Below are 12,847 nucleotides of genomic sequence, written 5' to 3'. Positions count from 1 at the left end.
GCTATTGGCATTGATTGCCTCACACCTAGCGCGGTGTTACGTCTACTGAAGATGAAAGGTGACCTTCGCAACTGTCTGTGCTTTTCCGTCACTTACTGCACGTTAGAAATTACCAATCTCCCCAGAGTAGCCCCACCATGTTGATTAAATCCTGTAAATAACATCTGTACTATAGAGTACCGCAAATCCACACGCAGACCCCCATGTGAATTGTAGAGAGAGCTTTTAAAACGTATACGTCGGTAACTACACGATAAGATGGGATACGTTACGTTACCGTCTGGAAGTTTGCTGGCTGATAGTTCCAACGATAAATGCCCTTTACCGACTATATCTGAGGTAACTCAAGTCCAGCTTACCTGAGGAACATCAATAAACCAAAGGATCTGCACTTTCGTCTGGACCTTTGCTGAGATAGAGTAACGTAGGTTGAAACGCGGTAAGGCACATGTGGGATTGCCAGTAAATCTTCAACTAGAGATCATAACTAACACAGCAGGTCACATTGTGCGGGGTGGAAGTGAGTTAAGGGGTCAGTCTGGGAGTCGACGTTAACAGTAAGACTCCTGACAGCTGTGGGCAACTGGAAACAGAAGTCTTGATCAGATTAATCCAGCTAAGGAGATTGGTGAACAAGCAACAGTGACATCTTCGAACTGCTGGAAGATATCTGACATATGTAAGATCAGAAGTTAAGACTTATAGTATATGTATTTTGTGAATATTGTATAGCTCAGAATCTATCAGTAGATGACTCTATATTAATGTAATTACATTGTAATTACATAATACCTGTTACAACTGTTGTGGAATAAAATTTGAATTGGCTTGACTTATGGTGCGTTCGATTGACCCACACATAGATGTATGATTGGTCATATAAAATGTCATAAAGTTACATAAATAGTAAAGACAGTAAGTGATATTGGGTATATCATTTAGACCCTAGTAATGGTGTGGTAACATTCGACGTATACGGTTTTGATGTCGCCGTATTAGGTTACGACAGAACGAACCACCGACAATGATAAAACAGCCTTTTCAGTTACAAGACAGCTAAATTTTGTATTAAAAAATGTGCACGACACGACATATGCACGACAGTTCCCCAAATAACCTAATTTTGCGATCGTACTGCAATCGCACGACGCATATACTGCGCGCGTCAAAACCTACGACAAGTCTAATTGGTAGAGACACGTCATCAATGATATCTCTGATGATCTGTATAATTCCGGGTAATACGACTCTCCTCTGTAATTGGGGTGAAGAGATCAACTAAAAGGTTAAGCCTGATCCTGCGAAGGTTATTTACGCTGAAGAAAAATGTCACATTGGTGCTTCATATTAGGACATGCCAGGCCTTGTCAACTCTCACATTGCATTCGTGACAGGCAGCTGACATAACACTGGCCTGAATTCCAGCCTTTTCAGCTTTATGCTCTTTCGCTGCCTTCCCTGTCAAAAGTACTACGGCCGCAATATTCCATCCGCCTGTCATTTGAATATGTGCAATGTACACGGGTAAGTTGATTGGCTGAAAACACGACCGAAAGAGCGTACTAGTCTAAAGCAAAAAGAGCTATGGCATCAAGACCAATACCGTGACCAGATCTTTGAGTATGCTTTTAAAATGCATAAAGGCCCCATTTTCCACTCGAGTGAAGAAACAGAATCTTTACGTATACTTTAATGTATGCTTAAAGATCCAACTTTATCCAATGTAGGTCGTGTATCCAAGGCAAAACGTGTACAGAAAACTGGACGAGGGTCAATTTTACAATGGAACTTATACGGTTTAAATGTCGAATTTAAGCACAGGAAATCCTATATTTAAGCAAATCCTAAAGCATGCGTAAAGGTTCCATTTTTTTCAGTCTACTTGAATAACTGAACTTAAAAGTATGCTTAGATATCGGACTTAATGCAGTGTTCTTCGATCGTGCTAATATTGATATGCGCATCATGTACGCCCTTGCGTGTGTAGTTTAGCTCAAGAGGCGCAGGAGGTCTTCTGGCTCGCTGCCGTGACGGCACTCCAGGGTCCGTAACTATTCAGCTCGAAAATCTAACAGCAGAGAATCGCGGTGCTTCAAACCGCAATCCTGAACCCGGGTTGTCTGTAACAATCCTTCGATCATCCCCCGAGCGCACGGCGTGTTAAATCACGGCCCGGGAAATACATCAAAGAGACCATGACCCCGTCTTCTCTCGTCCCGTGGTAGGGCGCTAAAGAGGTTAATTGAAATTCCTCCAAAGGCGATGTTGTGTTCGTGCGATGTACATCTGAGGCACGAATCCGCGCTTCGAACATCTGCAGAGTTATAGATGTAGAATGACGGGTCGGCCATAGGCCACAGGACTTCTCCTGATGTAAGCTGTATATTCTTCAAGCTTAAGAATACGGTATGAAACTTCGAGAGCGGCTGAATTCCTTTGATAAAGTATATGTACCTGAAAAGGATTGCAAATCTATGACTGTGAAAAAAAACAGAAATAACCAGATTCACCAGAGCAAAAAAATAAAGATGCAAAGAACGGAAGTTTTCCTGTAGTACCAACTGAATCCACTAGGAGGCCCAAATTTGATCTTGAGCTTTGTATCCCCAAGACCTACCCACGTACCGATATCATCACATCCCATGTATAGCTTCTCGGGTTTAGTTGGCCAATTGTCATTAGTCGTAGGACGTCGGAGGATTTTGGTAACGTGGTATTTTCAAAACAGACTGTGACAGAACCAATCCCCCTAATAAAACATGACTACTGGAGTTGGAACGAAACATATCCCAACGCTCTAACCATTCTACACCCGTAAGACGGATCAGTTGGTAGCGCATATAAACCCGCCGCTGTTACACTTTAAACTTTTAACACTACAACACCGCAGCAGCTCTGTGACCTTTACCCGACTTCTACCCACCTCTTATTACAATATATGGCTAAAATCGACCGGTAGATCAAATATTGGAGTTTGACACAAACTGTCAGATTTCGTCAGGCCCTGTTGATTACGGTAAGACAAATCGCTACACGCACCACGGACTCCGATATAGTCTTCGATTCAGAGCTCACTGGTGCTCCGACTTTCCAATTATGACCAAATCTCTATCCTCATTACAAACCTGTGGACATGCCATTCGTCATTCATGCAGAAAATGACCGCAGTTGTCATCATTTTATAAAGTTCACCCGAGGTAATGCCGGTCTGAAATCAGGCCGATATTTTGGCAAAGGCGACCGGACACGAGATAGAGAGGTTTGAATCCTGACATTCCTGGCTGGACGTTATGTCACTGTAAAAAGAAGCACTTTACATGACTTTCTTTACTTCACCCAGGTGTAAAATGGGTACCTGATTTCGGTTGGGGAGGTAAAAGACAGTGGAAGAAGGGAGATGGGCTCAGTCTTCCAGTACCTTTCCCTAGACCCATTTAATTTAACAACCAACCCACTGCCCCTGAAGCCTCAAAAAGACTATTGGACTATCTTTACCATTTTTACTAGAGATAGTTCGCAATTCGAGCGATTTCCAGACGCTCTAATAGACGTTTTAATTACGCGTAGTCATTAATTCTCCGACTCAATTCCAACTTCAATCAGTGAGGGTAAAAAAAAAAAGTCGAGGCCGCCGGAAACACATCCCATTCCAATACCCCATTTCACACTTGATAAAGTGAGAATTCGAAGTTAATTTGTCCACTTCCAGAGTAGAGACCACCTAGTATATATTCACATGACCTCTCTACACACCTCCCAAGCCAAATTGGTCAGAGTCACAAGTACTAGTTGGATTGTAAATTATTCAATCCTTACCTCTACTTTACCAGTTACCCTGTTAACCCCAAATGCTATCCAATGAATAAGATCGTGTTTAGTGTATTTGCGGTCGACGCCACGTCATATATATGCAAGATTGTATTCTCGGAAGGGCTGTTTTGTACGTTCCTATGAGGTCAAATTCGAAATTGGTCAGAGTCACAAGATGGAGTTGTACATTATTCAATCCTTACATCTAGTTCACCAGTTACCCTATAATTCCCAAAGGCTATCCAATGAATTCCGTATAAGCTCATTTACTGCATTTGCAGTTGTAGCTAGCTCATACATACGTATGTCTATGCAAGATTGTATTCTCGGAATGGCTGTTTTGTAGCTTCCTGTGTGGTCAAAGTCAATTGTCGAAGAGTCGTTTTAATTTTGACCTCTCCACCACAACATCATGACACTGAATATCTTTTTCCTTCGTATTTACTACCGTATTACAGAATAGAATTGTTTTGACCACGAAATGACGTCCCTACGACAATAACTAGATATACAGTAGCACCAGGCAGTGTGGTGGGCGGGGTTCTTCTGTGTGTCCCATCGCAGTTCCATCTCCTTCCCACATTGAAACTACTCACTGAGAACATCATCTCCTCTTGAAGGACACGGATTGATGGAAATAATGACCCTCTTCCACTCTAAACACCGTTATCTGGAGGAAAAATGGACCGTTTTTGCTGATTTCTCTTTGATTCGCCTGGAAGGTCGACCGACAACATACGTTTTGTCAGCTATCCTGAAGCTTACCGATTCATCAATGTCGCGATGGGCTGTTGTTAAAGTCAGATTCTCTATTCTTGTAGAGTAGCCCTGACCCTAGATCAAGCAGACTAAGATTGTTGCTTCCGGGTACGGAACGGAAGTATTGGTTTGAGTGGGATTGTCTGTGGGTTTGTGTGCGCATGCTTATCCTGACATAGTAGGTTAACAGCACACATGGTTGGGGAATGACTGAAAGAAAGGAAGTTAGAAAAAGGCCAAACACAGGAAATGGGCCGTTATTGGTCTCAGAATCTGGCCGGATGTCAGCAGGAATTAGAGGTAGACATGGGGGAAGCCGAAGATTGCATTAGCAACCCTCCAACCCTGCACAGTTTCTATCCTGGTCCCGATTCAAGCCTGTCATACAATCTCGGCTGCTCCAATAAATTCACAAAAACCCCGGAAGACTGAAATCTCCAATTTCTTGTTCCATGTAATTATTCAACAGTGATATCTTTGGATTAGCCTGGATCCCAGTCTTTACAGATTCGCTCGCTATATGTATATCTGCAGCTGACCGCTAGAAATAGGATCAAAGCTCCACAGGGCTAAATACCAGGCTAGCTCGAGATAAATCTATGCTTCTCAATCATTGTAACGTCCAAAGAACCGACTTTGCTGGTACTTGCAACCGTGCAAAAATCGTTCCGGTGAAATACTCAGCTCGACAGGAATCTATAACGGAATAATCGACTAGGAGGTAGAAACGGCATCCGTATTCAGGCACCATAAACCTTCACAGAAACACGATAGATAGAGTTACAGTATTACTCAATGTTGGCTTGTCTGCCAATCGTATCACAAACAAGCATCGCGCACACTCGAAAATGGACTTCAAATGCTTCAAGATACACTGCAAGAAATCGATGAGAACGATTCTGGAAGTGCTCCATTTATTGTCGGAATGTACTCGAGCAATTTTCTCGACGACGTAACTCGATTTTGTCGACAAACCGCCCACGGAAAAGTGTACCCTATCAAACGGGCACAAATTGGGGGAGATTACAAGCCTCGGGTGGGTAATACTCTAGCGGGGAAACACTGTCTCGGGTAAGACAAAGCTTTTAAGTGAACGATCAGAAAGTCCACATTCCACAGCGAATATCCGCTCTAACATTGTTATCCACAGAAATCATGGTCTTCATCACTCAAGGCGCGCCGGCAGCCAGACGTAATTTCCAGAGTATACCACACAAACCACCTCTTTACTACTGGTTATGTGCTGGAGGACAGGTATAAGACCGCTTTGTGGCTTTTCGCTGTAAAGTTCATTGGAAGTTCAATAAAGTTTTCATGTGCAAGGCACCAGAAAAAAAAAAACCTGGCCAAGTGCATGTCTATACGTCATATTCAAGATCATGGAAAGAAACCAGATATGTAAATTTTCGTCAGATTTACACATGCTAAAAGATTACGGAAAGGTCGATTTGTCTTTCAGTTGCCATTCCGGAATCGTTAATTCTGCTGATATGTGTCACCTCTTTTATTATAGTACCTCTTTACGTTCTTCGTAAAGTTGGCTTAAATATCTAGATATCTGTTTTCGTGCTGAGTAGCATCATAATAAAGGCGTTTGAACGTTAGCAATCTAAGACTAAGATACGTAACTTATTACTCAGGGTACGTAGAAGATCAATGAATGTTACGTTGTGTTTGCATGGGTACCCGAGTGTTCATGGTCATCATTACATGTATCATAGTTGTAAGTATGAGGCGCATCAAAGACGAAAATCACATATTCTGAATGTCAGAACCATTTTGCTCCACATCGCGTCAAGGAAGATGAGCATTTTCTCATCTCTATCCCCCAGTGTATGAGATCTATGTGTCATGATTGATGTTCTGTTCTTATTTGTCTTTCACGGTGATAACAACGTCCACTGAGCAATCTGGGCTTCTCAGATGTAAGACAAAATGTTGTGTTTCCGATTTCCGTCCTGAAGAAATAGTTTCAGTAGGTAGATTTTTTTTTCTTTTTAGATTTAGCTATAGGTTCATGTGACAAAAACAGTTTAAAAACTGTATTTGTTCGAAACAATGTAAGAATGAACTGCATCAGGACCGGGGCTGTCTTTGTCAGAGAGGGAAATTGTTACCTGATTTACTCAATAAAATAAAAACATAGTTTGCTTCTGAAAATGCGATTCAGATGGCTTGAAATTCAGATGTCAGATCTAACATTTTCAGCGCTCGCCAGATGTCTACCCACCAAAAAGGCTAGGGTCTGCTGTGTTTTCCTAGGGTCGCTCTGGAAACTAAACCGAAAACACAACATTTTCCTCTAGGCCTTGGAGTATTCCTCGAGTTATTTGTCCTTCCCTTGATCCGATCAGTGTACAAACATAAATACCTTCGAGCATGGCTCATCTCTGATATAGATTCGTGCGGAAAATTGGCAACGTAACCATCATCTATTACTCTTGTTGGTGACAAAGTGCTGCTGACATCAGGAGAGATAGATCGTAGGCAATTTCGCCTGTACCTAAAGGGAGCACAGTACAGAGCCTGATATCGATGGTATCCTGCGGGCCTGTTGTCCCATCCCTCCAGGGCACTGATAGCTACAGATAGAAATGAGTGGTCGCCGAGAGGCACGTTTTGGCAAGCGTTCGTCGCCTGCAAACATGAAATAGATATTCCTTCTCTGCATGCATTATTTAGACAGCATAGTGGGACATCTATATCTGTATCTGTATAGCCGGTATAACCGCCCTTCGGCTTAACACACCAGCTTCGCAGGCACGCGGCGCAGCGGCAGCTGGCTACATTGCACCTAACGACTTGTTAATAACGTTACACCTAAGCGTTGAACATCGCTAAACGTTGAAAGCTATCAAATAATGACAACGGGGGGTGCCCTAATTCCGACCCATCCCTAATACCGAACTAGTTTGAAAAATCCTTGTTGCGCCGTTATGCATGGGAGCACGTGCCTAAAAATAATCACAAGAATGGACAATGTTTTTGTGTTGATATCGGTAATCTCACAAAGTTTGTTTTAGTTCCTACACTCCGACAACAGACGAGTGAAAAATCTGTGTGAATTCGACGCTTGTTCGGGGGTTGACGAACGTGTCAAAAATGCAGGTTTTGCTTTTCAAACAGCCACTTTGGAGCAAGTCGCGTAATCGTAAAAAGAGGACTTGTTTGGGACAGAAAACAGTTGTAGATTGTTTTAGTCATAACTTGTGTATTATAATTTCTAAACTCTCTTCTCAGATCAACCTGTGTTAAACACTAGGTTGGAATTAGGGCACCCCTGTTGCGATAGAACGTTCCACCGGCAAAATGACCAAAAAACTGCCGTGCGTTTCGTGAGCCATTACGCTTGGGTACAAGGCGCTACACTCAAGTAAAATACACAGATGTGCAGCTTTAATCGTTGTGATCTTTATCTGTCAATATTATAGCTCATGTTGCGCGGGTTTTTGGTCAAATAAACTATTACCAAAGGTCTGTGCGTTTGCATGGAACATAGCTCGGAATTAGGGCACCCCCCGTTAGCCTCTACCAGGCGCCACGGATCGCTGGAAAAATAGTAGAAATTGGCCGAAATAAAGGGATACTAGTAGTATGTACCAGAGAAGATCCCGGGCCATAGAAGATCCAATTTGCGACCCGTGGCTATACGGCATGGACCAACTTGCAAAGGTATTTAGGGCACTCTAACGTGCAGTTTGGGTCAAAACGCCACGGTGGCGCTATTCAACACCATGGCATAGCAAGACAAGACCCAGGACAAGACCATCGATCCGATTCCTTAATACCGGACCTCGACCAAGAAACGCATTAAAAGTAATACATTGTGTATATCATAAACCATGTCAATATTAACGTAACACTTACCCATATAACATTTAGCATTTATCAGCAATATAACGTTCGATACTGTAAGTAACCACCCTCTAATCGCGTGAAAGTGGTATAGTCCTGTAACCTTTGGACCATAGCCAGGCCATCTTGGAAGCTGTTTTGCGAGCTCATTCCCGCAAAGGAACTAGCATTTTCAAGGTATTTATGCGTTTCTACTACCTTGAATTTTCGCTACAGATAGTTAAGGTATACATCTAAATGTAGTGACAACTATGGCTCGCACTGACTTGCCGTTCTTGTGTACAAGTAAGCAACAGCACAGCAAATTTTGAAGTAAACATCCAACTGGTAAATTTACTGCTGTTTACTGATAGCTGTTTCCAGCTGTGCCATGTTTTCGCGCTTTTGTGTACATCATTTATACAGCATGCAAGAATTTTATCGCATTTTCGACGAGGTTTTGGACGTAGAAGTCCCGTAAATTCTAAAATTCCTCAGTTCATTGTTGGTTGCCTGTAGCTGTATAAAACCTATCGGTCGTTGACCTTTCGCTGACGTCACATCCTGGTGACTCACCTGCGTCACAGCAGTAATAGTCACACCTGGGTCACGAGATTTTACGTCCGTTCCCTATTGGTCGACGTCACATTACGTAAGGATAAATATAGCCCCCAGGACAATATATAAGTAGGCGGTGCTGCGTTTGTGCTAGTACTAGTACTAGTAGTAGTCGTCGTCTGTCGCCATTTTGATTTTTTTCGTGTATCTTTTGTTTAGACCTTAACTGCAAAACTGGGGAACGTTAACAAGACACAGGAGAAGATGTCCAAGAAGGGTAAGACTTTCTTAAGATTATCACTTTTCTTTAAGACTTAAGTGCCGTCTTAAGCGTTTTGGACACCCCTGTACCAAGGGGATGTTGTTACATTAAGGCTGATGTTGATTTTTTGTGATCAGCCTTCCTGGTGTGATCTCTTACTTAAGACAACAGTTAGTGCACCTTAAGATCTCAACTTAAGGAATATGGTCTTCTTCAAGTGTTGTCTTACCTAACTTAGTCTTAGTATGCAAGGCTTAACAAATTGTTGTACAATTTCAACTGATAAGTTACATACTGTGAAGTGAAGTTTCAAAGTTATTGAGGAAGTGTTTGGGGTTTTTCACTTCAATTTCCCCCATTAAGGATACTACATAGTACAGAATACAGACATAGCTTTTGTTAGTTGAATCAAGATATATTAACTCAACATCAAATCACTTTTGGCTTAAATGTTACATGTACATCTGTAACTGTAATTTATATGGCAATTCCCCCCACCCCCATGTAAAATGAAATCTGTTGTACTTTGTTTGAGAAACGTAAATAGCTTATAACATCATGTCTATAAGTAACATATTTCTCCATGTCCAGGACCATACCCACCCCAGCAGCCCTACCCCACCCAGAACCAGGCTGCCATGGCTGCACAACCCCCACAGGTCCCCGGGGCACCGCCACCTTACATGGCTGTAAGTAACATTGCCTTTCTGTAGCACTGTAAACTTGTTTGTTTTTGTAGGTTTTCACAATAGAAGGCAAAAGAAGGTTTTTGTTTTGTTTTATACTCATGGTTGAAACAATTCTGTAGTAAGGAAGTGATACATTGGACTTGGAGATGCATATATGTGGTGTTATGAATTTGCAGTGGAGTGACCACTTAAAAAATCTTGAAAATTAAACCACTACAAACATTGCAAGATACACATAACACTGATAACAGTACATGTATATCTATAACCAGTTGCAGATGCATGCAAAACTGGTATAGTATGCAGAACAATTCAAGTACAAATACAGACAGATATCCTCCAGATTACTGTTAACTCATAGAAAATGAAATATCCTCAAGTAAACTCATCCACACTTGCTTATTTCTCATAGTATTACACACACTATTACAGGTCTGTAGCAAAGTCATTTTTTATACACATACATAGCCTTGACTGTATGATCATGTTTCCTCTTCATGTTTCCCCCCAGCACCCACAGGCACAACAAGGCCCACCGCCGGCGTACACATTCCAACAGCAGCATCAGCAGCCCATGCAGTACGCCAACGCGCCGCCGCCGCAGATGTACGGTCAGCAGCCGGTGCAGGTGGCCATGCAGGTGCCGTACTACGCACCTGGGAGCACCGTCCATGCACAGGGCGCCTTCGACTCAGGGGCCAGATTCGGGGCAGGAGCCACGCCTAACATTCCTGTGAGTTTTCTACGACTGATTTTCTTTTATCAGAAACTGTGTCAATCAATCAAGTTCTCAAACAGGATTGAACTATGAATTTCCAGCACATTCCTTACCCATATTTTCGACTGTTAAACTCCAGTCTGTGCAATCCACCACTTTTGTGACATTGCATTATAGTATTTATACAGATAGAATATTGCAGTTAGATGTTTGACCAATGAGACAATGGCAATTAACAGTGCGACCAATGAGTGAGTGGCTGCATACCTGTCAAATATTTTGATTTTCAAATGTTTCTATTTTATTTTTACATTGCTACATTTTGCCTGAGGTTGGTGGGGCTTTGGGATCAGACTGTTGTTTTCATGTGCAGAAATGAAGAAGGCTTAATTGTTAAGTTAAGTTAATGTGAGAAGTGAGATGTTAACCTAGATGTTTTTTGTGTGCTGTCCACAGCCCCCTCCCCCAGGAGTGATGCCTAACCAGGCCCAGATCGCCGCCGCGCAGGGCGCCACAGTCGTAGCCACACAGCAGAAATCCGACTTCTTCACGGGTGGATCGGGAGGCGGATACAGCCTGTTCTAAACCAGCCGCAGGGAAGGTTTTCTAACGAAGGAAGTGGTGAAGAAAAATGGTGCAATCTTGTATACCTGCACCATGTAAAAAGCTACTCTCTACAAGTACCCTGTACCAATACACCTTGTATTTCAAGGACAAAGACATTAACTGCACGATTTCTATCTGCGTGTCATACCCTGTGCATTTCAGGCCAATTCATTTGTGATACAAACTAGATAAGGTGATATGCTTTTAATCCAGCTTGTTTGCGTAAAACTTTGTTTGTGGCCATCAGTGTACTAACTGTTATTTCACTATATTTGGAAGTAAGTGCCACTTTCATTGTCTTAAAATCAAGTAATATACCAGATGGAATTCTCTCTTTTTTTTAGTGTGGATGTAACGGATGAAGTTTTGTTGATGAAAGATAGAGTAAAAGATGACTGGGAACTGGAGATGATTTTTCTATTGTACATAATCGTAATATGATATCAATAACTTTTATGAAACTGCACTGAAGGCTAGCATAGAGGTGTATAAACTATGATGTTAGTGCCTTTTTGGCAATTCATGTCTTTTTTCATATAATTTCATCCTGGAACAACTGATGCTTGTTAGCAAATTTTTATCTTCTGATTTCCATTCCTGTTGATTACACAAGGGCATAATTAGATTGAATGATTGTGTTACTTCTAAGCCTGTTGTGGCTGTATATTGTACTCTTGTGAATATTTATATGACTCATAAATGTCTGACTGACATGAAAACTGGCTGCCTTTTGTCCATCTTTTTTTACCACACGCACAGAAAATTCACTATTGGTAAAAGTGCTCATTTAGGACTTCAAAGAATCATTTGGGGTTCACACACAATCATAATACTGTCCACCTTACAACAGTCCTCATGCTACCTTCCTCTGGGCAGTACTGACTGGTAATGATAGGTGGCACTGCAGTGGGAAGGATGCAGTCCCAAATGTGACTAAAAGCTTGTATGCCCCCTCATTTTTGGCGACGCCTCAGGGGCGGAGCCCTTAGTATAGTACTGCGATTGAATTGCCAGGAATTCTAAATATTCCACGCACGCATTCCCTAGGGAATTCATTTTTGGCAACACCTTGCGGTTGAGGTCTTTCCTCCCAGGGAATTCATTTTTGGCAACACCTTGCGGGTGAGGTCTTCCCTCTCAGCTGCTTAGCTGTTTTTCAATGACTTTGGAGCTTTTCCGACAGCTTGGACAGGAACATTGTTTGGAATTGAACAAGGTCAGCATTTGAAGTCAGATGTTTCAAAGGAGATGTCGTGATTGTCTGAATATAAACCAATATGTCACCGCGTTTAGTTGTTGTTTTTTTCTAGTAGTTTTCCTTCTCTTTATGAAAAGTATGTGTTTGGACACAAGGCCATGTTGATTTGATTATATGGATGACATCCGCGCGCGCATGAATTTCCGGCCGTTTCCAAAAAAAAGAAGTTTTCAACCATACTGTAAATCGTGCAAAACAGTTGCTAAATGAGCAAAAATTACCATAAGTTGCAAGGAAAACATTTAGAAACGATACCAATGTCGTAGCTATAGAATGCCAAAATCAAAGGAAAAAATGTAAAGAAATGAATTCGAAGAGTAGATTATTCGCCATAACATATTCTGTGCCATTTG

The 12,847-nt window shown here is 41.9% G+C and overlaps 1 protein-coding gene across 1 annotated transcript; it reads left to right on the top strand.

Moving 5' to 3' along the window:
• Nucleotides 1–8,479: 8,479 nt before the first annotated feature.
• Nucleotides 8,480–11,955, top strand: LOC109465843 (DAZ-associated protein 2-like). The gene is made up of 5 exons (XM_019763338.1): nt 8,480–8,601; nt 9,181–9,238; nt 9,815–9,912; nt 10,424–10,645; nt 11,087–11,955. The coding sequence occupies exons 2-5, from the start codon at nt 9,226–9,228 to the stop codon at nt 11,213–11,215; spliced, it is 462 nt and encodes a 153-aa protein (XP_019618897.1). The 5' UTR covers nt 8,480–8,601; nt 9,181–9,225; the 3' UTR covers nt 11,216–11,955.
• Nucleotides 11,956–12,847: the final 892 nt, after the last annotated feature.

Source organism: Branchiostoma belcheri, unplaced genomic scaffold (assembly GCF_001625305.1).
Source record: "Branchiostoma belcheri isolate BF01 breed outbred unplaced genomic scaffold, Haploidv18h27 scaffold1, whole genome shotgun sequence".
In the NCBI taxonomy this organism is placed as follows: Eukaryota; Metazoa; Chordata; class Leptocardii; order Amphioxiformes; family Branchiostomatidae; genus Branchiostoma; species Branchiostoma belcheri.
This window is presented reverse-complemented; position numbering and strand designations above follow the sequence as displayed.

Coding starts and splice junctions, on each gene's coding strand:
- LOC109465843 (XM_019763338.1), top strand. Junction 9,913..10,423: donor CACCGCCACCTTACATGGCT/GTAAGTAACATT, acceptor GTTTCCCCCCAG/CACCCACAGGCACAACAAGG. Junction 10,646..11,086: donor GAGCCACGCCTAACATTCCT/GTGAGTTTTCTA, acceptor TGCTGTCCACAG/CCCCCTCCCCCAGGAGTGAT.